Genomic DNA, 27,309 nt, shown 5'->3' with positions numbered 1-27,309 from the left:
CCCCAAACGTGTAAACAACACACGCACACACACACACACGCACGCACGCACACACGAACGCACGCACGCACACACACACACACACACAAACACGCACGCACACAGAGGCTTTCTCTCAACGAGAAATACGGAAAGCGTTTACAGTCATTAAGAAGTCGTTGGACACATGAACAGTGTTTAACAAATGCATATTATATTCTCTCCATCATTTTGTCATTCATCATTCTCTCGAGTACAAGAACATTTATATATACAAAGACTAACAAAAAGGTATGAAAAATAAAACATTTTTGAAAAGATGGTGTAGATTTTCGATTCGGTCTTTTGCTTTACAATGGGACGGTTTCTCCTGAAATGGGCAAAATTTACGGGGTAAATTTTGTCAAAACATACATGCTTTTGTGAAAGAACTTGTGCTATCTACAGTGTTCCTAAATAAAGTAATACTTTTCGTTTTATACCACAGATGAGCTTTTTATATGATCAGGTATTACAATACAAAGCAAGCAAACATAAACACACAGTTTTTCTGTACGAGGTAAACTATCAGTTTTTCTTTTGAAAAAAAACATTCAAAAACAAATATACTGCCAACGTTCCAAAAGTTGGAAGGAAAAACGGAAGGAAGACAGGAGGAAAGGGGCAAGGAAGCGACAGGGAGGGATGGAGTGATAACGGAAGGAAGGAAGGAGGGGGGAGAAAACTTGTGCGACAAAAAGGGAAACACAGGTCAAAGTGTAACGTAACGTCCCTGTGTTACCTCAGTAGGCGGACCAGCGAGTCAAAACCAATTAAGCTTTACTGAAAGCTAGACAGCCCTCCCCCCCCCCCCCCCCCCTTTCTCTCCGTGCTTTCCTTTATAACAAGCACGTACGCAAGTCAAACATTTCTCAACAAGATCGATATGGCAAACAATGGGGATGTTGTTATGGTCACTTTTGCCGTAGCTTGCCATTCTTGTATTGAACTGAGGTACTTCAATTAAGTATGGAGATATTACCAGACACTGGATAAAAAAGAAACCGGTACTAACGGCAGTTTTTATGCTTTGAAGTTTTTCCCCACTAATAAGTTTATGAAAGCTACGCATTAAAGTATCAAATCGTGAGAGAGAAGATCACAAGTTATTGCTCTTTGATTAAAAAACCACAACAACTATAATCGCCTGAGGAAAACCGAGGAACTGAATGAGAGAGACTTGTAAAAAAAAAACCGGAACACATTGCTCCGTTTCAGCTTCTATCTCATTCTGTTGATTTTTGGAGGTGGAGTGAGGTGGGGCGTGGAGAGAAACAAGTGTTTAGAGCCAAATTTACTCTTTGAGCGACACGATCGTCAGTCAAGTTGGCCATCACTTGACTGTGCTCATTCAATAGAAGAAGAGAAGAAGAACGATGCCTGATATTCAAAGCACAGTATGTACATGTATACACTCTGTGACACATTTGACGAATAACAGGGAAACATTCTACCATATACAACAGCTATTTATACAGCCCTAAACCAGAAGGGCAGGCCGAGACAACCTTATGTAGGCAAAGGCTTACATGCAGGTCGAACACGCGTTCTCGTGTACATGATATGTTTGTTGTTCCTCGCAGCTAAGCGCCCCCAGGCTATATGTCTTTTGTTTGAGCTGTGTTTGATTTGACTGGAAGGGGTTAAGCACTTTTGCTCTCAAAGCAATCGTTTTTTCGTTCAAAGGGTATTTGACAGATTATATGGCTAAGAATTTGTTCTGATGGAATTTGTTACCTGGTCATAACAAACAAATAAATCTGTAACCTGCGCAGAACATGCTTACATTTATCACAGCAAGGGATATTTCCAGAAAGAGAAGGGTGCAGGGGGGGGGGGGGGAGGTAGTGGTGATAGAAAAAAGGTCAATGTTTTAGAAATAACCAACCTCTTTTCTATAAAGAAACATCTACTCTTGGAACCTTGACAAAGCAAAAAACTGGTACTGATTAAGTACCCCCCACCCCTTCCTGTATCAAACCAAGAACCCTTCCCCCACCCTTCTCAAATTCCACAGCCTTACTTCGGACTTAGAGGGCACAGGGCTGAGATTACAGGTTGAACAGAAAGAGATAGACATTGCCCCTTCCAGTTTGTTTGTTCGTTCATGGGCTGAAACTCCCACGGCTTTTACGTGTATGACCGTTTTTACCCCGCCATTTAGGCAGCCATACGCCGCTTTCGGAGGAAGCATGCAGGGTATTTTCGTGTTTCTATAACCCACCAAACTCTGACATGGTTTACAGGATCTTTTTCGTGCGCACTTGGTCTTGTGCTTGCGTGTACACACGGGGGTGTTCGGACACCGAGGAGAGTCTGCACACGAAGTTGACTCTGAGAAATAAATCTCTCGCCGAACGTGGGGACAAACTCACGCTGACAGCGGCCAACTGGATACAAATCCAGCGCGCTACCGACTGAGCTACATCCCCGCCCGCCCCTTCCAGTGAATACAGGTCTGAAGGGAGTGTTCCTGTTGATAGAGAATTAATCAAGTTTCGAGCATGTCCCTAAGTGTGGCAAAGCGATAAATACTTGATTGGGGGTAAGGTCATGTGAGTAAGAGTCTGATGCAAACACCAGAGTTTAAATAATCTTAATTTTGAAATAGTAGTGAAACATGTCAGTATCATGCCTGATGTCTCTCTTCAATTCTTAAAAAAAAATCACACACACAGATTTTACAGGTGTTACAAATATACTAGGGAACATACATTTACATTCACCAAAGCATCATACACACATATATTTACGTGGCTGTACATGTAAACACAAGCACATAACTCTCACCCGTTATCTTACCCATACAACAGACCTTGAGCAATAGGTAATACTAAAAATGAGAATGCAGACAAGAACGCACTTGCTGAACTAAAACAACACAAACATAAATAACAACACATTCACCAATACACACACACGCAAAACAACTGATCAAATGACATAGCTCCAAACAAACTAATCATCAAACTATAAAGAACACGCTTGTATAAAAACAATACCTCATTCATGATGTATAATAATACTCCCAAGTAAAGGGCATGGAGAATACATATATGTGTGCGTGTGAAGGGAAATAAAAACAGGGTTTTCAAGCAAAAGAGAAAAAGGCAAAAGCCAGGACGGCAGCACAAAAAATACTGAGATGAAAAAACAGCCCTTTTTCTCTTAGGCCAAAAAAAAAAGAGGTCTGTTTATGGTAACATAGGCCAAAAAAATAGGGTCGGTAGGTCGGGATTTTTTTTTTTTTTTTTTTTTTTCCAAAAAACCATATTTTTACGGGTTTTTTTTCTTTCTTTTTTTTCTCCCAAATGCAAAAAAAAAAAAGTCTAGGGTTGCGCAAAAAAAATAGGGTCGGTCGGGTTACCGTAAACAGACTAATTTTTTTTGTTTTGCCTTATTATTATGTAAAGGGAAAATGTCAATATTTTAAAAGAATGTGTGATTTGTTCACAAAAATATGTATTTTTGAAAAGCTGTGCAAAGAAAAAGCCTAGGGGAAAAAAAGACACAGGAAAAAGGAACATGTGAAATATACATGTATGTTAGCAAATACATTGTCAACAGTTCTTCTTGGGTCTGGAAATGAAGAAACAAAATAAAACATGATGAACATCATACACATACCAGACCTCTGCAATGATCATCTCATGATTTTCACAAAGAAATGTCACAGGAAAACACACAGCTTCCATTCAACAGAAATCTTGCAGCCAGAAGGATCATTAGCAACAACCTTTCTCAGGAAGTATTGTTGCCCTGCAGTCCATGTTTGATATACATATTTTTGTTAAAGGTTGTTTTTAAGGTAGTAACAATTCAGAACTCTGGCATTCGGAGAACAGTACGGAGTGCGGAATCTTGAATGCTGCTGATAGGTTGACCAGATGATCACGAACAATGCTGAGGAAAGAAGAGTTTGATCGACTCACGTTCCAAGGTCTGCCGTGACACACCATCAGAAATCTGGATTTACGAAAATTTTAAGAAATTCTGTGAAATGTCAAACAGCAAACTTTTCGTAATTCACACCACCAAGAGAGCTAACCACAAATCAAAAGCAGTCCTACCACCAACACAAAAACACACTCATGAGGCCGAAGGATGAGGAGGAGAGATGCCGATGCCGTTCCTGTTGTAGAAGGTATCGTTGACGATGCGAGTGCGACCGAACGGGGGCTTCTTGATGTCTTCCTTCTTGATGACGTCACCCAGACGCCATCCGTAGTCCCAGGAGCTCAGGATGGGGAACTCGAACTTCTGCTCCGGGATGGTGTCGTAGCGTCTGCGGAGGTACTGGTACCTGCCCTTTCCCTCCTTGGTGAACCCATCGTACAGCGTGTCGCGTGTCTTGCCGGAAGGGGGTCGCATCTCCGACTCGATTTCGAGGGGAGCCTGCGGGCGGTTCTCCAGCAAGGGATCGTTCCAGTCGGCTTTCACACGGGCGTGCCTCGCCTCTTTGCCGATAGCTGGCAGCTTCTCCAAGAGGGCTTCTGAGGGCTTGCTGCCTTCAGTGATCTTTTTGCGGAAAACTTCCAGTTGTCGCGGCCTGTTCACGGTCTGCGAGCGTCGCTTGTTGAACCATGCTAAGCGCTGCGAAGACTCTTTCTCGAAAGACTCTTTCATAAACTCCTGAAACTGAGTTGTGAAATTGGGGTTTCTGGCCGCCATCCTGAAGGGTCTGAGGAGCTGTTCACGAGCACTCAAAAATTTGGGTTTGACTCACTGATTAGATATTGTCCGCGGTTTCTCTGTCACCGCAAGCCAACGCAACTTTCACAGCAAGTCAATACTTCCTACGCGACGCTTCGCCACGGCGTTCCAACGTAGCCCTAGAAACGTGACGTCACGACTCTCGCTGGAGTCTCGCGGCGCACAGCGAGCACATCATTCAACATGGCGCCCAACTACCCAGATGAGGTGGATGTGTTTTCTGTACCTCATTCGAGGATGAAGCAGCTCGTGCATAAATACCTTGACATGGTAAGCAGCTCGTTTATGCAATATTTTCTGAGTCTGGAGGGTTTATTAGTGGTTCTACTGTCTTTATGTCATGCAGTGTGTCGCCGAAACGGTTGGACTGTTGAACCTGTGATGTAAACAGGATTAGGATAGTCTCATTCAGTCATTGCGTTGTTGACATACAGTAACACACTTTTGTGACATCAGGAAGGCGCAGTAGTGACAGTGCATGTAAGATGTGACACCCGACATGTAGACATATCGTATTGGTTTAAGATGGTGTTCGTGTAGTAAGCTGTCATGGCAGCACTTTGATAGCAGAGCTCTGGGTGTTCCTTCATTTCCCACCCTCAGTGCTCCCCATAGACACTCCTCCAAGAGGGTCCCGGGCCCCCTAACTTTAATGTATGGGGGGTTCTTTGAGGAACTGTTAAGGGTCTGAAGACCAGAAGGTTCATATTCTTGCTTTTGGAAGGCACATTCCTATCTTTCCGTTAGGCCTACACATGATCCCTGGAGTGCTCATGTCATTGCCAATGTAGATTGTAATGCTTGGAAAAGTTAGATCTGAGTACACATAACGCATATATATACTATGTAGTGTGTCCCCGTCCATACATTTCTGGTATTTTTTCTGGCTTCTAGTTCTAAAGCAATCAGGGCACAGGCATGCACAGCTTGGAGAGCTCTGTGTAAATTGAAATGTTATCTACTACAACAGAGGTCTGGGATTGGGAAGTGTTCAGCACACTGTTTTCATGATTAACTGCACAATACGCTTTGCTGCGTTACAAGTTAATTTTGTATGAAACAGTATTAAATTGGAGAAACAGCGAACTTTTTCAAAAGACGCTAACATAAACAACGGTGTTGTACATACAGATCATTACCACTGTCCCAGTGTATCATAATATTCATAGTTTCAAAAAAGATTCTTACAATTGAAACTGCAATGTTCAGTTACTGAGTTAGTGAGTTATACTTATAGTAGCTTTAGTAGGGCTGAACTGGTATTGTGGTATTTAACGTATCACACATGAAAGTGCAGTGTCTTTTTCTCAGAAGCTGACAGTTCTTTTGTAGTCATTATCTTCTTTCGTGATTATTACTAATTTTAAAGCTTTGCATATTAATTATTATGCAAGGTTTGAGATGCGCTTAGAGAAAATAGAACTAGAAGGACAATAGATTCTTCTGTAAGACCAGTTGGCCTTCTAGAAATAATGATTTTCATTGAAAGTTGAAACACTACATGTTGCATATAAATGGATTATTTGTCGTAACTTCTTAATGGTAAAACAAACATTATGTATAATTATACCAATAAGCTCATAGTCATTGGTCTATATATATCAGTCTGTTACCAGTACAATTTGTTGTGCTTAAAAATTGCAGGTGACGTCAACAAATTTCAGCGATGTGGGACGCATGGCTTGTGTCCTTGAAAAGCTGTGCCACACCTTCAATGTCTTCAAGGCCCACGAGCAGATAGAGAATCGTTTCATCATGCGTCGTCTGAAGGAGAAACTGCTATCGCTGGACATCACTGATGCGGCCGTCTGCAACTGTCACTCAGACAATCGTCTGACGGAAATGCTGTCGCTGGTATTGGAGGGATATCGTTGGACCCAGCGAAGCAAGAGTGAGCGGATCAAATATGGGATGAGGTTGCGTCATGCTCTTGAAGACTTCACCAAGGACTTCATTCCCCATATGAAGGAGGAGGAAGAGGTATGGGGAATTTTCATTTGACTGTATGTAAGTTTGCTTTATTTGTTTGTCTTGTAATATGTTTTGTGACTTTCCAGAGTACCGGTACATATTTTGTACACATCTTTTTCTTGTAATGATGAATTAGTTCAGCTGCATGCATAGTGTGTCAATGTTTTTTCATTGGTTTTGCCTTTTTCTCCACATTACACTTACAGATGATGAAAGTTACAGCATATGTTTTGATAAAGAGTTGTTTCTTGCTTGCAAGTGTGCTTTAAGTTTAATGTGTACAGTTTCATTTTCTTCAAGAATTTTCCGTGATAGAAAATTTTATCAGCCTTGCTTATTTTGTGATACACATGATGACCCATTAAGCGAGGAATGTGTTTGCTCCTGACAGGTGTTTCAGCCCATGCTGGTGGAATACTTCACCTATGACGAGCTTAAGCAGCTGAAGGCCAAGGTCATTCAGCAGCACCAGGAGAAGATTGATGAGGAAGACAACGACGAAAAGTGTTTGCCAGAGTGTGACTGTAAGTTCGTGTTAATGCATTTTCGGTTATGTTCATTTATTGTAGTCATCAAGTATACTGAGTTGTATTAAAGTAAGATATGGGTTCAGCTTGGAAGTTCTGAGTTATTAACTCTGAAATTATTTACAGCCAGATAGTGGGAATAGCATGTTGTCTGAAAATGAAATGCATCGCTACTAGTACTGTCATTCTAATCATTGTGAAGACATTACTTGTTTCTGTACACACACACACACAGGGTACTACTTGTCTCCAAAACCCCTGAAAACCCCATCTAGACTAACTAAATCTATCTTCAAAGTGAAGTATTGGACATGCCTGTGAAAAGTAAGCCTGATTCATGCTACATGCACCCTTATATTTGTGTTGAGAGCCGGATTATCGATGAAATCGATGCAACAATTTCAATGCAAGGGAGGTAACTCTTGTTACTCGAAAGCACAAGTATTGATGACGTCATGTGTTTAGTGCTTCCGCTCCTTCGTAAATCCTCGCACAAACACGAAAATAGTGCCATGAACGGTGAAAGTTGCAAATATAAGTCATGATTGCAAACAAGTATGTAACAAAACACGATCTAAGGACGAATTTTTTTATTTCTGATGAGGTTTTCGGGGGTTTTCGGAGACAAGTAGTACCGCGTACACATCTCAAATAAATCTGATGTTATATTTGTCCAGTTTCTCTTTTCTAATTTCCCTTGTGAAAAATATTGGCTTTTATGTACGGATGCTTTGCTTATTGTCAGAATTATGTTTTTCTTTGAACAGCTGACAAAGAAGAGGAGCATGAGGAAGAAGCAAGCCCAGCAGACCAGTTACCCACAGAGGTGATGATGAAGATTCTGTCTCACCTGTCCCCTCGTGATCTGGCCAGGTGTGCTCAGGTGTCGCAGCGCTGGAACCAGCTGGCCCTCGACCCTTTCCTCTGGCCCGCCATCCATCCTGTGCAGTGGGCGGCAGGTATGATTCCGTTTTGTGTGTGTGTGTGAGATGTGTTGAAAAGCTGTTTGTTTATGACTGGGTGTGTGAGTGTTGTGTGGTTTGGTTTAACGCAAGCAGAAGTACAAGGCAGATTAAATTACATATTCTTACTCCAATTCTCATAAATGCATTGACTTCAGTCTCACGTGCTAGATGTCGAAAAACCACTCAAATTACCTCCCCTTAGAAGGGTGTAAGGGAACCAAGCTAAAAAGAGACGCCATAGCCGTTGCTATGCACTGACCTTGCTCGGTTACCCATAACACCCTGCGCACCACGTGAGCGCCAGCATCCGGAATAATCATTCTTGACTTTCGACAGCACACGTGTCGATTTTTGTCACTCACTTTTGGCATTCGCATGCCGGCTTGTCCGTGAGACTAGCTGTTTCTTGTGGGTCTACCTGTCCATCTACCTTTTGGTGAGATCTTTCTGTTTTTGTTTGGTTGATAGCTTTTTGTTTTGAACAGGCACGCAGAGTTTTTCGTTCTGGGTGACTGTTTTTCGTCGGTTTTAAAATGGCCGACAACAAAGCTAAACTTAGTGCGAGACTGGAAGGAGACAAGGCTCTTTGCCCGGTTAAGAAAGCTAAACCTTTGAATAAACCTAAGAACGTGGATTTGCCTATCATGCGGGTCCAGGATCCGTCGAATAGCACTTCTTTTGATGTTCCTATCCCTCCAAGGGCGGTTTCAGGTCCTCCTCAGCTCGCTTCCCCTGATGGGGTTAATCAGCCTGGGCCTTCAGCCTTAGGCTCCTTAAAGACTGAATTGTTTGAATTTATTTCGCAGCAGTTCGCATCCTGTTCTGGGGTCCCTCCTCTGCCACCGTCGGTAGGGGATCCTTCCTCCCTAGCTCGGCTGGGGTTGTCGTCGTCTGCGACTTCGACTGATGGTGGGGGTGGCCGCGCGGCCATTCCTTCTTCGCACTGGCCTGGTGCACCTGACCTGTTCGGTTCAACCCTCACTGCCTCTGGTAGTGCGGCGGTTGCTCTGGAACACTCTCTCCGTAAGGAGAGGTGGTCTGCCCCCTGTATGCCTCTTCCCGCTCACCTTGCTTTTAGCACAGCTGAGTCGGGCAGTCAGCCCTCTTACCGTTTGGGGGGGGGGGGGGGGGGGGGCATGGTAAGTCACAGCCTGGGCTTTATCCCACTCTGCCTCATTGGGGGCAGGGGGCTGTGTCAGCGGCCCACCCTTTCCCGCCCTGGCGTCTCAGTCTGTACCGCTATTGTCCTCTGCTAGCAGCCGCCCCCCTCCCCAGTTGGGATGGGTGGGTGGTGGAGCTACAGGACTACAGCAAGTTGACGGGTGGGGGCGGCCGTTTACGGTCACGTCTCACACTCCGTCTTGACCCCTCTCAGGGTTCGTTTGCTGCAGCGACGGGCCACCTCCCTCCTCACGCGGAGTGCGGGGTAGCTCAATCTGGCCAGACCAGTTTTGTCGGCTGGGGCCAGGCTCCCACACAGCAGTCGGGGAACAATGGGCCTGACGCGGCTTTGATCTGCGCCCCGGTCCTCCCTCCTTCTCGGCAGGGTGCTGTGCCGGCTGTCTACCCTTCTTCCCCTTTGGGGCAAGGGGGTGGTGGTGGTTGGCAAGTGGGGGCGGAGCACGCTTTTTATTCTCCTGTCTCCCCTCCTTTGTGTGGTGACACATTGGATGGTGGGGACTCGGATTCTTCTTTGGAAGAAGAGGAGTTTGTAGCCTTGCCTATTGGGTTTAGACAAGCTATGAGGAGAGCGGCTTCAGTGGCAGCAAAATATTTCCCGGAGGGGATGGTGGATTCAGGCCAGGGTGTCTCTTTCCCCCCTTCTGCTGCGGACGATTTTCGGCCCTCGCGGGATGAATCACAATCGTTTCGTTGTGTGGAATCTCCAGCCGTGGCTTATCTGTTATCACATGTCGCAACTTTTGGCTCGGCCGGCTCCTCAGGGGAGCGGTCTTTTGCCTACTCCCTTTCCTTTGTTGCATGCGCATGGTCCAGCGCCTCCTTCTGCTAGCCCATGGCTGGCTTCGAGCGCACAGTCCACTTCTTTTTCTCCGTTAGTGCAGAAAAAGTTGGACTGGAGTGTGAAGTCTAGGAACTTTGTTCAGACTTTTGCTTTACCAAGGGCGACATTTCCGATTCCGCCTGAGTTGGTTGCTTTGTTGCCCAAACAACCCTCCGCAAAGGAGGGAGTTTCGTTCTCGGATTCTTCTCTCTCCTCACTTGAGGAGATAGGTAGGCTCGATCTTGAGTTGGCTTCTATGGCTGAGACTCTGCTTCGGGCTCTCACACGAGCGGTTGCAGCTTCTTTGGAGCCTTTTAGGCTCAGAGAGGATGCCTCAGCCAGTGACATCTCCACACTGCTTGCGGCTCTGGGGATGGTGAACTCTGAGAGGATGAGCATGTCAGCAAAGCTGAATGCTCATGCTGTCTTTTTCCGGCGTGATCTGCTTCTCTCTCAAGCAGGGTTCTCACACCAGTCTACTGTGGACTCGCTTCGTTCCTCTCCTTTCATTGAGGGCTCTCTTCTTGGGAGAGTGGCCCTGGACGCAAGGCAGCAGGAAGTTCAGGAGGCTAAAGACAGACATCTTGTGGGATTTTCCTTTAAAATCCCAAAGAAGTCTCAGTCTTCTCAGCCTTTCAGGAGCAAGAAGCAGCACAGCTCCTCTCGCCCTAAAGAACAAGGGGATAAGGCGGCACCGTCTAAGGTAGCTCCTTATCCGAAGAAATCTTCGTTCGGAAAGGGAAGGGAGGGGGCGCGAAAGCCCTCCCCCCAATGAGACACTCCCGATCACATCACCCCTGTACCCCCCACTCTTGTTGTGGCAGGGGGCCCCTCCAGGGCTCTATCTGCTTGGCAGACGTCAGTGCACAGCCAGTGGATAGTGGGGGTGGTGCGATCAGGATTCCGGCTTTTGTGGGAGGAAGACAAGGCTCCCTTGACCAAGGAGCCTCCTCCCTTTCGTTTCCCGGCCAGTCAGGAGGCCAGGACTGTCATAGAGACGGAGATCATTTCTCTTTTGGCCAAGAAGGCAATAGAGGAGATTGTCGATCTTGCCTCTCTCGGGTTCTACGGACGGCTGTTCGTAGTCCCCAAGGCTTCAGGCCGCTGGAGACCTGTTCTCGATCTTTCGTTGCTGAACAAGTTCCTTCAGAAGATCAAGTTTCGAATGGAGACCCCGGCTTTGGTCAGGGAGGCTCTTCGTCGGGGAGATTGGGTGACCTCGGTGGATTTAACGGATGCTTACTTTCACATCCTTATGCATCAAGCAGACAGGAAGTGGCTCCGTTTCCGCTGGTGTCATCGGATTTTTCAGTTCAGGGCTCTGCCCTTACTTTCTCTGGCGCCATGGGTGTTTACGATGGTGATCAGACAGTTGTCCGCTCTTATCAGGCAGAGAGGGATACGGCTGAGGACGTACCTCGACGACTTGTTGATCCTGAATCAGAGTCGATCAGCGTGCCGTTTGCACACACAGGTTGTGTTGGACCAGGCTCTGGTCCTGGGGTTCTCAGTGAATCAAGCAAAGTCGGAGTTAACTCCTTCGCAAAGGTTTGTTTACCTTCATGGGTGCAACTCTGCCGGCGACACGCCGGCAGCCGGTTTTTGGTTTCATTGGCTGCCGATGTTTTTGTTCCTGGAGAGGTTTTTTTTTGGGCATTTTAAATACTAAAAAAGTTTGGACCTCAACTTTTGCCGGTTTTTGGAATTTTCCAGGTTGCACCCATGTACCGTGGAATGGCGTTCGACACCGTCTCTTGGACGGTTCGTCCTACGCAGGAGAGAATGCAGAGACTTCACGCTCTTATCTCGGCTGTGTTGAGCAGACAGCAGGCGTCTGTGAGGGTGCTTGCCTCGATTCTAGGTCAGATGGAATCGGTGGCGATGTTGGTTCCCCTAGGAAGAGTGTACAAGAGGCCTTTTCAGGCTGCTCTCAGGTCTCTTTGTCCCCGTCCAGGGATGGCTCAGTCACACGACGCGTCGGTGGCTGGATTTGGATTGAATCTCTCAGGGGGTTCCCATTGCGCTGCCCCCTCCGGACTTAAACCTCTTTACAGATGCGTCTATGGCCGGATGGGGAGCTCACATCGGTGGTGCGGGGAAAGCTCGTTCAGCCAAGAACGGGCATTCCGCACAACGCCCGGCAGGCCCTTTGCCTACACGGCTGGAGGTTGTGAGGACGGAGTTACGTAAATCTGGCGCTTCGGATTTGACACTGGATTTAGTCCATAAGGCGCATAGGTCTTCCACTTCCTCGGTCTATGCCTCTCTTTGGTCTGCCTGGGCCAAGTGGTGTAGAGAGTCTGGGGTCAACGCCTTGGCTCCTCGCTCTCTCCAGGTTGCGAATCACCTCTCTTTTTTGTCCGCACAGGGCAGCTCGGCCTCTTCTTTGAGAGTCAGGCGTTCAGCGATATCTGCTACTTTGAGGCAGATAGGCAGATCTATTAATGTCAATGGGGTGATCGCTAGTGTGATTAAAGGGGCCGCTCTTCAAGAGGTGAAGAGACGGACCCCTGTCCCTGCTTGGGACTTGTTTCTGGTTTTGGATTTCTTGCGTTCTTCGGCATTTGAGCCTTTACAGGCTGCCAGTTTGCTGAATTTAACGCGCAAGACTTTGTTCCTTCTTCTCCTGGCCACAGCTCGTAAGGGCAGTGAAATTCATGCCCTTTCGGGATTGCCAGAGGATATCGCGTTTGAGCGTGATGGTTCGGTGTCAATTCATTTTCGGCCTGGCTTCCTGGCTAAAAATCAGAAGCCAGGCCAAGCTCCGCCGGTGATTCAAGTCCCCCCTCTTGGGACTATTCTTGCCCTGGGTGATCTTGATTTAGCCAACTGCCCGGTTAGAGCCTTGAGATCCTACCTCTCTCGCACTAGGTCGATTAGAGCTAAAAGTCAGAAGCTCATGTTTATATCTCTGAACACAAAGCGTGATAAAGAATAAAAGATATTTCAAAATTGACACTCACAAGATGGGTTGCGACTCTCATTCGGCAGGCATATGAGTGGTGGCTCGCTCAAGAAGGGGGGGCGGGGCGCTCAGTCCTTCCTCTGTCCTCGGCTCGGGTCCATGAGTCCAGAGCTTGGGCTTCCTCTATCGCCGTTTTGCGTTCTGGTCGCCTAGGCGAAGTTTTGCAAACGGCCTACTGGAGATCTGATGATGTGTTCATCAGCTTTTATTTTCGGGATATCTCCTGAACTCGGCTTGACGGCTCCAGTTCGTTGACGGCCTTGGTCGCTGCAGGACAGGTTCTTTCAAGGACATAAGTAAGTTCCCTCCACCTTTAGGAGGAATCTGCATTTATGAGAATTGGAGTAAGAATATGTAATTTAATGGAAAATTTTCATTTGATTAATATACTTACCCAATTCTCATAGTTAATACCCTCCCATCCATCCCCGCTACTTAATATCCTTGGGGTGTTTGAGTAGTCTCGAATGATTATTTCGGATGCTGGCGCTCACGTGGTGCGCAGGGTGTTATGGGTAACCGAGCAAGGTCAGTGCATAGCAACGGCTATGGCGTCTCTTTTTAGCTTGGTTACCACCCTTCTAAGGGCAGGTAATTTGAGTGGTTTTTCGACAACTAGCATGTGAGACTGAAGTCAGTGCATTTATGAGAATTGGGTAAGTATATTAATCAAACGAAAATTTACTTTACAAATTTTCCATTTTCTATCTGCTTGACATTGACCACCTGAATTCAGTATCTCAGTCGATCTAGCTGAACAGAAGGTGTTTTTCTTAACCATGGATCAGACATTACCTCCCCTCCTTTAACACGAGCATCCAAGCACATGCACACAAAAATGAGTGCGCAAATTAGCTATCACAGAATTTAAGTTGGTAAATCGCTAAAGGTCAACGTCATTGTTGTACGCAATGGTTTTGTCTGGTGTGATTGTAACTTGCAATCCAGCAGAAGGCATGCTTGGAAATGTCAGAATAAGTTATTGGTCGCTTACAAAGTGAGCTCAAAAAACATCGCTCACCCCCCCAAAAAGTTTAGTTGTTGACATGAATCGTGAACATGGGATGAAATTAAAACAAAGAAATAAATCATAAATCTTTATTTGTATAAAATATGAAATATTTTGAAAGAAAAGGGTTGAAGTTATCACTTGTTTGCCATGTCTTGTTATCAGAATGTGTATTGATTATCAGTTTTAGAACGTGTCCATAAGCAGTCTGCTTGTTAATGTTCTTAATGTTGTTACTGTATATAACATGTATACAAGAAATTAATAAAAACACGCTTAAGCCAAATAAATCATACATAGTACAGTGGAATCCCCCTTTAAGACCCTGTTTCCTCAGACTTTCTGTTCATAGCCTTTGTGAATTGACCCCCATTTTAAGACTCCCTCCTTTTTAAGATTTTTGGAGGTCTTTGAAAGGAGGATCCACTGTAGCAGCTGTCGACTTTCCTAAAGAAAAGACCTCACTGACTGTTTCAGGCGACTGGAGTTTCCATCCCCATGTGGAGGATGAGGAAGAAGCGGAAAAGAAGAGTGTACACAAAGGCGAGGAGGATTGCTATTATGTGGACGATGAGGATGCTGACAAGGATGAAAGCAGTGACAGCGAGTCGTCTGATGGTCAGCCTGATACCACGATGCAGCAGGTAACGAAATAGTACTTTATGAATTAAGGAGACAATCAAATGTTTTGTTGGGATGGAAGTCTTGCTTGATCTTGTGGGAGATTTATAATAAGGCACATATGTGTTTTTGAAGAGTTTAATAGCATATGCTCAAATAGTAGTGCCCTAACATGATTGTGAAAATTTTTGATTGTGTGTTACACCTTTGAATTTAAGTTGCCGTTGGATGAGAAGTGACTGAGTTTGGATTAGGCAAAATGAACAGACTTGTCAGTTATGGCACAGCATTGATATTGCTGCATCTGTAAGGTTTAAGATCCAGTTTAGAGAAATCTGTTAGACTCTCTACTTTAAGACCTAATTTTCTCAGTCATTCTCTGTGTCATTTCAGTACATTTACCTTCATTTTGAGACTGTTTCCAACATTTGCTTTGGTCTTAAAACAAAGGTTCCACTGGATCCATTTGAAGAGCAAACCTATTTTGTTGACGGTATTGTTGTGTGTCAAACACAAGGTACCGAGTCCCTTGTGCCTAAAAATATATCTTCGATATATATATATCAGAATGTAAAAAATATGTAGAGAAGACTGAGAGAAGAGTGAATGATATCCATCGTCCAGCGGGTCAGCACTGACTGTATTAAGAAGAAAAGTTAACCAAATGCTGAAAACTTCATTGCAGGTGTTGCGCGAAGTCCGCATCATATCTGGGCTGGTGAAGCATGTCTTGCCGCGCGTGGGGGAAGGGGTGCAACTCTGCAACCTGGCTCACAGTCGGGGCATCAGCAGCAGTCTGGTGCACAAGGTTCTGAAGCTGTGTCCCAACCTGACCACCCTCAATCTGGCCCATACCAAGATCACGGATGCTGCTTTTAAAGAGTGAGTTGTTCCTTGTCAAATAGGATAGGGGTGCAGGGTAGGTGATTGTTCAATATGGCCCACAGCTGCAAAAGTTCTGGTAACAGTCCTCTCTCAGTCTGGCCCACACAGCTGTCTTCAAAGTGTAAACTATCATGCTTAAAATAGGAAGGGGGGGGGGGGGGTTGTGAGTGTGTGGTGGGGCTGAAATTTAGGCGCCAACAGCAGTCTTGTGCACAAGATCCCGAAAGCCGTGCCCCAACCTGACCACCCTCAATCTAGCTCATACCAATATCACTGATGCTGCCTTTGGAGAGCAAGTAGCTGAACACTGAATTACATGAACGGACAACTGTATTTATATGAGATTCATATGTAACGGTCTCAAGTCTATTTTGTATTTTGTTTTTGGAACAGAATTCCAGATATCATTCCTGAATACAGTGGAACCCCCCCCCCCCTGAACTGAGGCAATGAATAGGAAGCCTGAGAAAACTGGGTCTTTAAAGGGAGGGAGTCTAATATTGGGGGTTCTTATAAGGGGGGCTCCACTGTACAAATCTTGCAAGCAGAAAGGTTGAATTATTAGCAATAACCAGGCATGGGAATTGTCTGCCGAAAGGCAAATTTCCGCCGAATTTTTTGTTTGTTCCGCCAAAAAAGCAAAAGTGTCCGCCAATGGGGGAGGCCAAAATGGTTCTACAAACTGAATAGGTGACCCTCCACCACGAAATGAGTCGCTTGTCACCTCGTGCGGTTCTGCGCTAGGCTTAATATAAGTCCGGGGAGTGTCTGGTAACAGTGTGAGGGTCACCTTAGTCACAGGCTTACAACTCAAACAGTTTTCGCTCTTTTCTAAAACGGTTTTCACCACTGGATAGATCATAAAAAACTCTTTAGGTAAATGTAAACATATGAAAATCATGCAAAGGTGACATGCGACCCATTCCGTGGTGGAGGGTCACATATAATGGCAAACTTGGAGCTGAGATGACACCAAATTACACCAGTTGGGTTCTTTGGAGAAAAAAAAATTCCGCCCAAAATGCCCCCAAACCCCCCTAGCAGGGCTAGGCGCTTTGCGCTGTCGACTTTGCTATTACTTACAAATGTTGAGCCTTTTTTACTTTTTTCAATTCCCATGTCTGAATAACCTCTCATTCCTTCACCTCTCATTTTAGGTATGGGATGAAAGGAGGCACAGGGAGGCTGCAACACCTTGACCTGAGCAGCTGTGAAAACATCACCGACAACACGCTGCGAAGCCTCGCTGGCAGCCAGACCTCTACAAACGACCCTGTCAACACTCCCAGACTGTCCTGCAAAGGCAAGAACAACATCGGCACTACTTTTGTGGAGCTGTCTCGTTCCCATGGCACCGGTGATGCTGATTACGCCCTGCAGGAGACAGACTCTGTGATTGGTCAAGATCTGTGCTACACAAATCTGGATCCTTTTTTTACCGACCTGCCACCGGAGCTGTGCGAATTTGACTGTCTTGGCGTTGGCCAGGAAACGGCCTCGCGGCGCAGTGATTCTGGCGGCAATAATACCCCCTCCGCTGCCCCCAGCTGCTGCTCTGTGAAAAGGACTCGTTGCTGCAGCAGTGGCGGTGTTGAGGGTGGAGAGACAAAGAGCGGTTATTGTGGCAGTAATGTTGGTGATGATGGAGATAAAAGGACAGACAGCGGTGATAAGCCGCACGCTCTCCATGGACTTACCCACCTCAGCCTCAACAGCTGTTACAGGATTACTGACGAGGGTCTCAGGTGGGTGTGCATTCTTCACTGGCGGTGTTCTCAATTTGAAAAGTAACTTTAGGAATATGATTGAAAGGTTTTGCTTCACTAGACTGGTGTAAACATTGAAATGATAAGTGTGTTTGTAGTTTTAAAACTAAAAATTGCTTCACAAGACTGATACGCAATAGAAAGGGGGTCTGGCTGAATTGGGGTAAGCGTATTATTGTTATAATTGCAGTTAGAATAATGATTTGCTGATTTTTGAGTCACTTGAGAAAAAGTGACTCTATGTAATCGGTCAGTGTTAGTCTGTCCGGCCGGCCGGCCGGCCGGCCGGCCGTCCGTAGACACCACCTTAACGTTGGACTTTTCTCGGAAACTATCAAAGCGATCGGGCTCATATTTTGTTTAGTCGTGACCTCCAATGACCTCTACACTTTAACGATGGTTTCGTTGACCTTTGACCTTTTTCAAGGTCACAGGTCAGCGTCAAAGGAAAAATTAGACATTTTATATCTTTGACAAAGTTCATCGGATGTGATTGAAACTTTGTAGGATTATTCTTTACATCAAAGTATTTACATCTGTAGCCTTTTACGAACGTTATCAGAAAAACAAGGGAGATAACTAGCCTTTTCTGTTCGGCAACACACAACTTAACGTTGGGCTTTTCTCGGAAACTATAAAAGTGACCGGGCTCAAATTTTATGTGAACGTGACTCATTGTGTTGTGAATAGCAATTTCTTCCTGTCCATCTGATGCCTCATATAATATTCAGAACTGCGAAAGTGACTCGATCGAGCGTTTGCTCTTCTTGTTAATCTTACGAGACAGTTAATCTTGTCTTTGGTGCTGGATATATTTTGGAACATTTTTGAAGCAGAATATGTGCAGCCCAAGGGAGCTAATCTTCAGATGGTATCTTGGTACCATGATGTACATTATTTTTTGTAGCTGGTCTGGGAGTAGCTACAGGAATGATTTGTTGTTGTTGTTGTTTGTTGTATTGTTGTGGCCCATATGGAGGTATTTTTGTTTTTGTTTGCTGTCTTTGTCTTGTTGAAACGTATTACTATTAACCTTTGGATTTAGTCTCCAAGTTCTAACCCTGAGGTACATGTATACTGCTTGCAGAGTTTTGTCGGAGAGGGGAGGCTTGCCGCTACTGCAACATCTGGACCTCTCAGGTTGCCTCAACCTGACGGGGGAGGGTGTGGCCTGGCTGGTTGACACCTGTCAATCACTGGACCACGCCTTCCTCTTCTACTGTGACAATATTTACCCTGACCCCTACCCTGCCACTGCCAGCGGCTGCAGGAATCTGGAGTGTGGGGCACGCTTCTGCTGTCGCTCTGGAGATTGAAATTCTTATCGTTTGTTTTTCTTTCTGCTTGGATGCAGGTGTGTTGAATTTATCAGTGTTAGTGTGATTAATTAGAATAAATGGATGGTATTATTACACAGATCGGCTGTATGGTCGCTAATTAAATGTATTTTATGTCCAATGTAAACCCTTTCAGTCTTTTCCCTACCAGACTTGACTGCATGTGCACACACACAACACAGCATGGTACGGCGCCCTACACACCCACGCACGCAAGCACACACACACACAGCACAGCACAATTCTGTGCACACGATACAGAAGCACCAGATCAGTTGTCTCCCCTCCACCACATGCACTGCAAGGTTTGTGTGGCACATCTGGATATTGAACTTGAAGGGGTCAGCTATGTTTGGTGGCTATTTACACCGTTGACTAATCTGGAGAGAACTTGAAAATACATCGATGACGGTGACCAGGTAGTACTTGCATATGGGGTGAAAAATTGTCATAGCTTTACCTAGTTCTGTAAACCGTGTGTAACGGAGAAGTTTTTCTTTTATTGGGGATCTTGTATGGAAAATACATCTCACTGGCTTCAAGGCTTATAACATTTTTGGTTGAAGGTGCATCATCTAAATCGATCCTTTGCCTGCATAACTCCACATGTATACAACTAACATTTTTCATTAGAGGGGATGAATGATGCAGGGACGTTGCTCGGATTTAATTTCTTCCGTGAATTTACTAAAATGCTGAAGAAATTTAAGAAATGTTTCAAAGTTGAATTCACCTCTTTGACGGGCGCAGTGGCGTGGTGGTAAGACGTCGGCCTCCTAATCGGGAGGTCGTGAGTTCGAATCCCGGTCGCTGCCGCCTGGTGGGTTAAGAGTGGAGATTTTTCCGATCTCCCAGGTCAACTTAGTGCAGTGCAGACCAGCTAGTGACTTAACCCCCTTCGTGTGTACACGCAAGCACAAGACCAAGTGCGCACGGAAAAGATCCTGTAATCCATGTCAGAGTTCGGTGGGTTATAGAAACACGAAGATACCCAGCATGCTTCCTCCGAAAGCGGCGTATGGCTGCCTAAATGGCGGGGTAAAAACGGTCATACACGTAAAATTCTACTTGTGCAAAAACACGAGTGTACGTGGGAGTTTCAGCCCACGAACGCAGAAGAAGAAGAAGAAGAAGAATTCACCTCTTGATTCTCCAGTGCAAGAAAAGTTTGGCAGATGTGGTGAAATGAAAGCAAAACTTGCTATTGTTTATTTAAATTTTAATTATTAATTTGAATTTATATTTACGCATGATTGACTTTTTTTTAAAAAAAATTTGTTTTATTCAAGTTGGGTAATCAGGACTCAGGAGAGTTGTCATGTAATGAGCAATGTTTGGCTATTTGTTCTTGCATGTGTTTGCTATGAACAGACACAGGAAAAGAAAGAACGTTTGGGTTTTGTCAGGCAATTCAGAGTGTGACTTGGGCATCATTAGGCAAATTCTTGGCATGCTTGCATGTGGGCTATTCATTCATTAAAGGAGAGTACCTTGTGTGTGTGTGCGTGCGTGCATGTGGGATATTCATTCATTACAGGAGAGTACTTTGTGTGTGTGTGCGTGCGTGCATGTGGGCTATTCATTCATTACAGGAGAGTTCCTTGTGTGTGTGTGCGTGCGTGCGTGCATGTGGGCTATTCATTCATTACAGGAGAGTACCTTGTGTGTGTGTGCGTGCATGTGGGCTATTCATTCATTAAAGGAGAGTACCTTGTGTGTGTGTGCGTGCGTGCATGTGGGCTATTTATTCATTACAGGAGAGTACCTTGTGTGTGTGTGCGTGCGTGCATGTGGGCTATTCATTCATTACAGGAGAGTACCTTGTGTGTGTGTGTGCGTGCGTGCATGTGGGCTATTCATTCATTACAGGAGAGTACCTTGTGTGTGTGTGCATGCGTGCATGTGGGCTATTCATTCATTACAGGAGAGTACCTTGTGTGTGTGCGTGCGTGCATGTGGGCTATTCATTCATTACAGGAGAGTACCTTGTGTGTGTGTGCGTGCGTGCATGTGGGCTATTCATTCATTACAGGAGAGTACCTTGTGTGCGTGCGTGCATGTGGGCTATTCATTCATTACAGGAGCGTACCTTGTGTGTGTGTGCGTGCGTGCATGTGGGCTATTCATTCATTACAGGAGAGTACCTTGTGTGTGCGTGCATGTGGGCTATTAATTCATTACATGAGAGTACCTTGTGTGTGTGTGCGTGCGTGCATGTGGGCTATTCATTCATTACAGGAGAGTACCTTGTGTGTGTGTGCGTGCGTGCATGTGGGCTATTCATTCATTACAGGAGAGTACCTTGTGTGCGTGCGTGCATGTGGGCTATTCATTCATTACAGGAGAGTACCTTGTGTGTGCGTGCGTGCGTGCATGTGGGTTATTCATTCATTACAGGAGAGTACCTTGTGTGTGTGTGCGTGCGTGCATGTGGGCTATTCATTCATTACAGGAGAGTACCTTGTGTGTGTGTGCGTGCGTGCATGTGGACTATTCATTCATTACAGGAGAGTACCTTGTGTGTGTGTGCGTGCGTGCATGTGGGCTATTCATTCATTACAGGAGAGTACCTTGTGTGCGTGCGTGCATGTGGGCTATTCATTCATTACAGGAGAGTACCTTGTGTGTGTGTGCGTGCGTGCATGTGGGCTATTCATTCATTACAGGAGAGTACCTTGTGTGTGTGTGCGTGCGTGCATGTGGGCTATTCAATCATTAAAGGAGAGTACCTTGTGTGTGTGTGCGTGCGTGCATGTGGGTTATTCATTCATTACAGGAGAGTACCTTGTGTGTGTGTGCGTGCGTGCATGTGGGCTATTCATTCATTACAGGAGAGTACCTTGTGTGTCTGTGCGTGCGTGCATGTGGGCTATTCATTCATTACAGGGGAGTACCTTGTGTGCGTGCGTGCATGTGGGCTATTCATTCATTACAGGAGAGTACCTTGTGTGTGCGTGCGTGCGTGCATGTGGGCTATTCATTCATTACAGGAGAGTACCTTGTGTGTGTGTGCGTGCGTGCATGTGGGCTATTCATTCATTACAGGAGAGTACCTTGTGTGTGTGTGCGTGCGTGCATGTGGGCTATTCATTCATTACAGGAGAGTACCTTGTGTGTGTGTGCGTGCGTGCATGTGGGCTATTCATTCATTAAAGGAGAGTACCTTGTGTGTGTGTGCGTGCGTGCATGTGGGCTATTCATTCATTACAGGAGAGTACCTTGTGTGTGTGTGCGTGCGTGCATGTGGGCTATTCATTCATTACAGGAGAGTACCTTGTGTGTGTGTGCGTGCGTGCATGTGGGCTATTCATTCATTACAGGAGAGTACCTTGTGTGTGTGTGTGCATGCGTGCATGTGGGCTATTCATTCATTACAGGAGAATACCTTGTGTGTGTGTGTGCGTGCGTGCATGTGGGCTATTCATTCATTACAGGAGAGTACCTTGTGTGTGTGTGCGTGCGTGCATGTGGGCTATTCATTCATTACAGGAGAGTACCTTGTGTGTGTGTGCGTGCGTGCATGTGGGCTATTCATTCATTACAGGAGAGTACCTTGTGTGTGTGTGCGTGCGTGCATGTGGGCTATTCATTCATTACAGGAGAGTACCTTGTGTGTGTGTGCATGCGTGTGCGCGCCTTCACCGACTTTTCTGAAGTATCTTTTTTCTCTCTACATCAGTATTCATCAACTCTAGCTATTAGCTATCAGTACATCAGTAAAATTGGTAGACAGAACATGTGAAACGCTCTTTTGACTAGTCTTAGTCTTACTAATGAGCAGTGCCAGGCCAGCAAGCTATTTGTCTGGAAAGGAAAAGAGCTTCAACGCTGAGATTTTCTCTGATTGTTATGAAAAAAGTGATTTTAAATTTTACACACTTGTAGGGTTCAGTGACCTCCAGACACGATGAAAGTCTGGTTGACCCTCGTACATTTTGAAGGAGCGGTTTTCTTCCCTCTAGGCCACAAAATCTTTCCTCGGGAGGTACATGAACTACCGTTGGCTGTTTAGTATTTGAGAGAGTTGCTTCCCTTCGATTGTAGGACAACAGCAGGTGTTTCCAATGTAAATGTGCTATGTTTTGACTGCAGAGTCAAATCGTTAACAATGAATGGATTAAGTCAAGGACGTTGCAAACATGTGTGACTTTTGACGATTGACATATCAAGACTGAAAAACAAAAATCTATACATTGCGTTTCCCATTACAAAAAAAGAGGACATCCAAATTAAACATAACATGGAACCACTGACAACAGTAAAATGTAATACATGTACATGTAGTTCAAACAGAGAAAATAAGCGCATATTCAATTTTTGTCTGCCTAGGCCCTGTTTATCCCTGCCTTTTCTCTTTTATACTCATGTTCATGTTTCTTTTCAAACACAAACTTCTGATTAGGGTTGCTCCTTTTCCCATCTCTCTGTTATTTAAACAAGCTGTTAAACTTTTCGAGTTCTTTGAGGTGGGCAGAGCTAAAACGGGAAAAAATCAATGTGTGGCTTTCAGAAACTTTGAACAGTTTTGACTCGGCGGCGTTTGCCCTAATCTCAATATTTTGACAATAGATTCGCGTGTTTGACGGCCTTTGAGACCTTGTCTGATTATTTAAACAAGCAATTGCGCTAAGGGTTATAATATTGATCCAGTTGCGGTTAAAACCGCTTGTGTTACTTAAAAGGGGCATGGAATTACTTTCCTAGTTTGTTGGCTTTTGCCGTTGATATTGTTTGAGAGGAAAATAGCAAGCAAGCACTAAGAACCTGGTAAATGGCGATGCCTTTAGAAGTTTTTAAAAAATTTTGTTTTGAGAAAACAGAGGTCACAACATGGTGCAGATGAAGAAAGTGCTGTTTTCTAATTGGTTTACAATTGCTTTGCATTTTTGTACAGGGGGGAGGGGTGGGTTGGGGGGGGGGGGGTGTGGGTGGGTGTTATGTGTTGGGGTGAGTGTTCATGGTATACTTTGTGTTTTCATGCATTGTATTTTCGTTTCTGTTTGAAGTTTCTCTGCAGCAAGACTGGCTTCACATAAATGGTCTTTCTTTTTTCGGTCTCCCCCCTTTATGTGTGAAACTCCTCTACACAAGCTTCACAGGCATTTTCTCTCTCTTACTCTCTTCGGCCATAAGCCCCCACCCACCCGAAAATTATCTTTCATCTTCTATTTTTCTCTCAGCTTGCATGCAGTTTGATATGCATAGTTTTGCCAGCTGGCCAGGCGTCTGAACATTATAAGATGTTTGGTAGCTTGTTGACAGACCAGCTTTTTTGTTGGTCCAAGGGGACCATATCGTCTTTTGTTTCATCTTTATCGACCAAGGCCGAAGGCCGCGGTTGATAAATATGAGACAAAAGGCGATATGCTCCCCGAGGACCAACAACAAAGTGCTGGTCTGACAACAAGCTACCAAACATCGTTTTTGTCATCATTTTGGTTGTGCAACAAAATGCACAATAACCCACAGGGAGACGAATTTTTAGAATCCAACTCCGGGCCACAAAGCATCGTCACAGTAGCACGAGATAACACGTCAAACTTGTATGTGACGTCAAACGTAGCTTGTTGACGCTTTTCTTCCAGTCTGAAAATGTACAGAGCTGCGATCATACCTGTGAATTCAGTAAGTGTTGAGCATATTTCTTTTCTTTTTAGTGTTTATGACTTTTCGTTGTGGATTTTGCGATTACAGAGATAAGTTGCAAATTGACCATGAGTCGCCGCGGTAATTATCAACATTGATTGGGTCTTTGAGAGTGAATGCTTACAATCGTCCTCGGAAACACAAATCCAAAGCCACGATGGTTCCACACATCAAACAATCAGCCTGATTGGCTTTTACTTTGACAATCAACGTTTCACATGAAAGCTCAAACCCATTCACCACCTAAAGTTATTCTTATTGCATGGGGAACATGAGATTTATTTACCAGGTGTTTGTGAATGAAAACTGGTGAAAATGATGACAATAAGGGATAATGCACTGGGTATTGATCGGCTGTTCTGTGTCTCTTCCTGTCGTCTGTCTGTCCCTTCCTTGGCTTTATGCGCCTGCTCTGATGTGGAGGGAGTTGTAAAACACAGGTTTTTTGCCAAACGGGGAGTAGTGATCAATAGTAGCGGCCGCTTTTTATCTTCTTTGGATGGGAAGCTGAGAGTGCTGCGTAGACATGTTTATGTTCGAGTCCACAAAAATCCTTGTTTTGTGCTTAAAACTACATTTAATCTTCTTTTTTTTCCACTTATGTTATTGTAGTCCTTTATGCTTGTCGCTTTCTGAATTCTTACTGCATGATTAATTTTCTGTTCTTTAATTGCCCATGACACGAGACTGTTTATCGGTGTATTCAAGTAAAGGAATGTAGAACATTTGTCCATGCATTTGTGTGTGTTCTCAGGGGCCGGTACAGCTGCTATGCTACTGTGTAATGAAATTTGAGACCCTAGCTTGTGGCTTTAACTGTGATGTTTACTGGGACCAAGTTGAATCTGTTCCCTTTGACCCTCCTGAGTTCAGGGGCACACGAGGACAAGAAAAAGCAAGAATCAATCAATCAGCTAGCTTGTGGCAGTAATGGGTAGTTTTTTTGAAGGTAGCAATAGATAAAGCAGACTATGTACACCCTCTCCTCCCCCCACACACTCACTAAGGCACACGTGCATGCGCACACATGCATCCACACACACACACACACACACACGCACACACACACACACACACACTTGCATACTCATACACACACATACACACTTGCATATATATACACACACAAACACACACAATCACAAAACCACCACCACCATCATCACCACCAAAAGAACAGTAGAGAATGAAGAAACGTTTTTTTTGCAGATAAGATTGACCAGTGTAACTTTGCCATGTAAGAATGTTTTAATAAGTAGAGCTCTCTCAAGTGATTGAGGAGTTGTGGGAGATGGAATTTGGTGCATGTTGAGTTCCTATTGGGTAAAGAAAAAAGCGAGAAAGTGATAAAATCACAAACTGGGTCACAGAAGATTCAATTACTTCTGCATCTGATTTCTAAATGTATTTCCATACCTTTTAGGGAATGTGAGGCTTTTCTATTTCTGGATTACAGATACCTAGATGATTTTATTTGTTTTTTTTGGTTTTTTTTATCACAAACCAACACCTTTTGAGACATACATGATTTTGCTTTGATTTTGGGTTTTTTCATCGAAAGCCCCTACCTGTTGCTATCAGGGCGTGGGAGTAAAAAATGGATGACCCATATCACAGACACTGATCTGTTGCCATGGACATCGTGAAACAGATAAGGAGTTCTAGGATGGGTAGAGAGAAAGGTTAACCATGTAGTTTATCATACTTTACATGATGTTAAAAGGAGTAGCTGAAACTTGAGACGGCCACCTACTCTGGAAACAAGTACATGTAATGAAATATAGAAATGTGAATGTCCCCCCGCGGGTTGGGTGGAAGAATTTACCCGATGCTCCCCAGCATGTCGTAAGAGGCGACTAACGGATTCTGTTTCTCTTTTTACCCTTGTTAAGTGTTTCTTGTATAGAATATAGTCAATTTTTGTAAAGATTTTAGTCAAGCAGTATGTAAGAAATGTTAAGTCTTTTGTACTGGAAACTTGCATTCTCCCAGTAAGGTAATACATTGTACTATGTTGCAAGCCCGTGGAGCAAATTTTTCATTAGTGATTTTGTGAACAAGAAACAATTGACAAGTGGCTCTATCCCATCTCCCCCCATTCCCCGTCGCGATATAACCTTCGTGGTTGAAAACTCAAGGTTCAGGAGAGAGAGAGTAAGAGTGGTTGATTGAGTGTGTGTGTGTGTGTCTGTCTGTGTCTGTCTGTGTCTGTCTGTTTGTGTGTGTCTGTGAGAGATAGAGAGAGAGAGAAAGAATGAATTTTTCATCATGTATTCTGTAAATCATGATATATCGAAAGTACGGTTGTGAGGCAAACCCTCATACGATTTTACCACATGTATTGATCATCTTTCCATACAATTAGCCTTATGTTATAAAAAAAACATCGATTTCACAAACAGCAGCTGACATTGGTCGAGATTCCATCATGAAAGGCCATTATAGAATTGAGTGATTTTGACCAAAATTTTGAACCTGTTGCCACAATGACTATCATATCTCTTGCTGCATTTGTTGTTTCACTCTTCACTTTTCACTTTTTCCACATATTTTTTTCCCTGCAGATAAATTCCCAGGAAAAATTGATGAGAAAAAGTAGCCAAATCAAATGGCATGATTTAGCGTTGAGAAGGATGAGCTGCTCTCAGGTTTCTTTTTCCATCACACACCTACACTTGTATGGGGTGACGCTGTCTCTCTAGCCAGAAGCATTGAGTGGGTTACATTTGTCTTTGTTAATGTGCATAGAATATTTTATTACAGAAATAACAGATTTAAATAGAAAGAGTCATCGCAAGCATTGCAGATAACACACCTTACCGCTTTGCCGCCACCTACACATATTTGTTCCAGGTTGGCCTAGTGTCATCGAGGATGTCAAACT

At 44.6% G+C, this 27,309-nt stretch overlaps 2 protein-coding genes across 3 annotated transcripts in view; one reads left to right on the top strand and one right to left on the bottom strand.

Annotated features, from left to right (window-relative positions):
* Nucleotides 1-171: 171 nt before the first annotated feature.
* LOC138964443 (protein SPMIP1-like) lies at nucleotides 172-4,838 on the bottom strand. The gene has a single exon (XM_070336396.1). It carries the CDS (start codon nucleotides 4,687-4,689, stop codon nucleotides 4,108-4,110), a length of 582 nt encoding a protein of 193 aa, XP_070192497.1. The 5' UTR covers nucleotides 4,690-4,838; the 3' UTR covers nucleotides 172-4,107.
* Nucleotides 4,839-4,875: 37 nt separating this feature from the next.
* Nucleotides 4,876-27,309, top strand: part of LOC138964442 (F-box/LRR-repeat protein 5-like) — a 30,638-nt gene continuing 8,204 nt past the window's right edge. Inside the window, exons 1-9 of one of the 2 annotated variants that reach the window (XR_011455106.1) lie at nucleotides 4,876-5,001; nucleotides 6,376-6,711; nucleotides 7,094-7,226; nucleotides 7,997-8,188; nucleotides 14,648-14,814; nucleotides 15,477-15,673; nucleotides 16,834-17,421; nucleotides 18,530-18,796; nucleotides 27,279-27,309. The exon at nucleotides 27,279-27,309 is cut by the window's right edge and continues 9 nt beyond it. Coding sequence is in view for 1 of the 2 variants with exons in the window: in XM_070336395.1 (XP_070192496.1) it covers nucleotides 4,915-5,001; nucleotides 6,376-6,711; nucleotides 7,094-7,226; nucleotides 7,997-8,188; nucleotides 14,648-14,814; nucleotides 15,477-15,673; nucleotides 16,834-17,421; nucleotides 18,530-18,758 (1,929 nt within the window). In the remaining variant the exon portion in view is untranslated. The remainder of the gene's footprint in view (nucleotides 5,002-6,375; nucleotides 6,712-7,093; nucleotides 7,227-7,996; nucleotides 8,189-14,647; nucleotides 14,815-15,476; nucleotides 15,674-16,833; nucleotides 17,422-18,529; nucleotides 18,797-27,278) is intronic. The other variant, XM_070336395.1, reaches the window with a different exon arrangement.

This window comes from Littorina saxatilis, linkage group LG4, assembly GCF_037325665.1.
Source record: "Littorina saxatilis isolate snail1 linkage group LG4, US_GU_Lsax_2.0, whole genome shotgun sequence".
In the NCBI taxonomy this organism is placed as follows: domain Eukaryota; kingdom Metazoa; phylum Mollusca; class Gastropoda; order Littorinimorpha; family Littorinidae; genus Littorina; species Littorina saxatilis.
The sequence above is the reverse complement of the archived record's forward strand: the minus strand, read 5'-3'. Positions and strand labels throughout refer to the sequence as shown.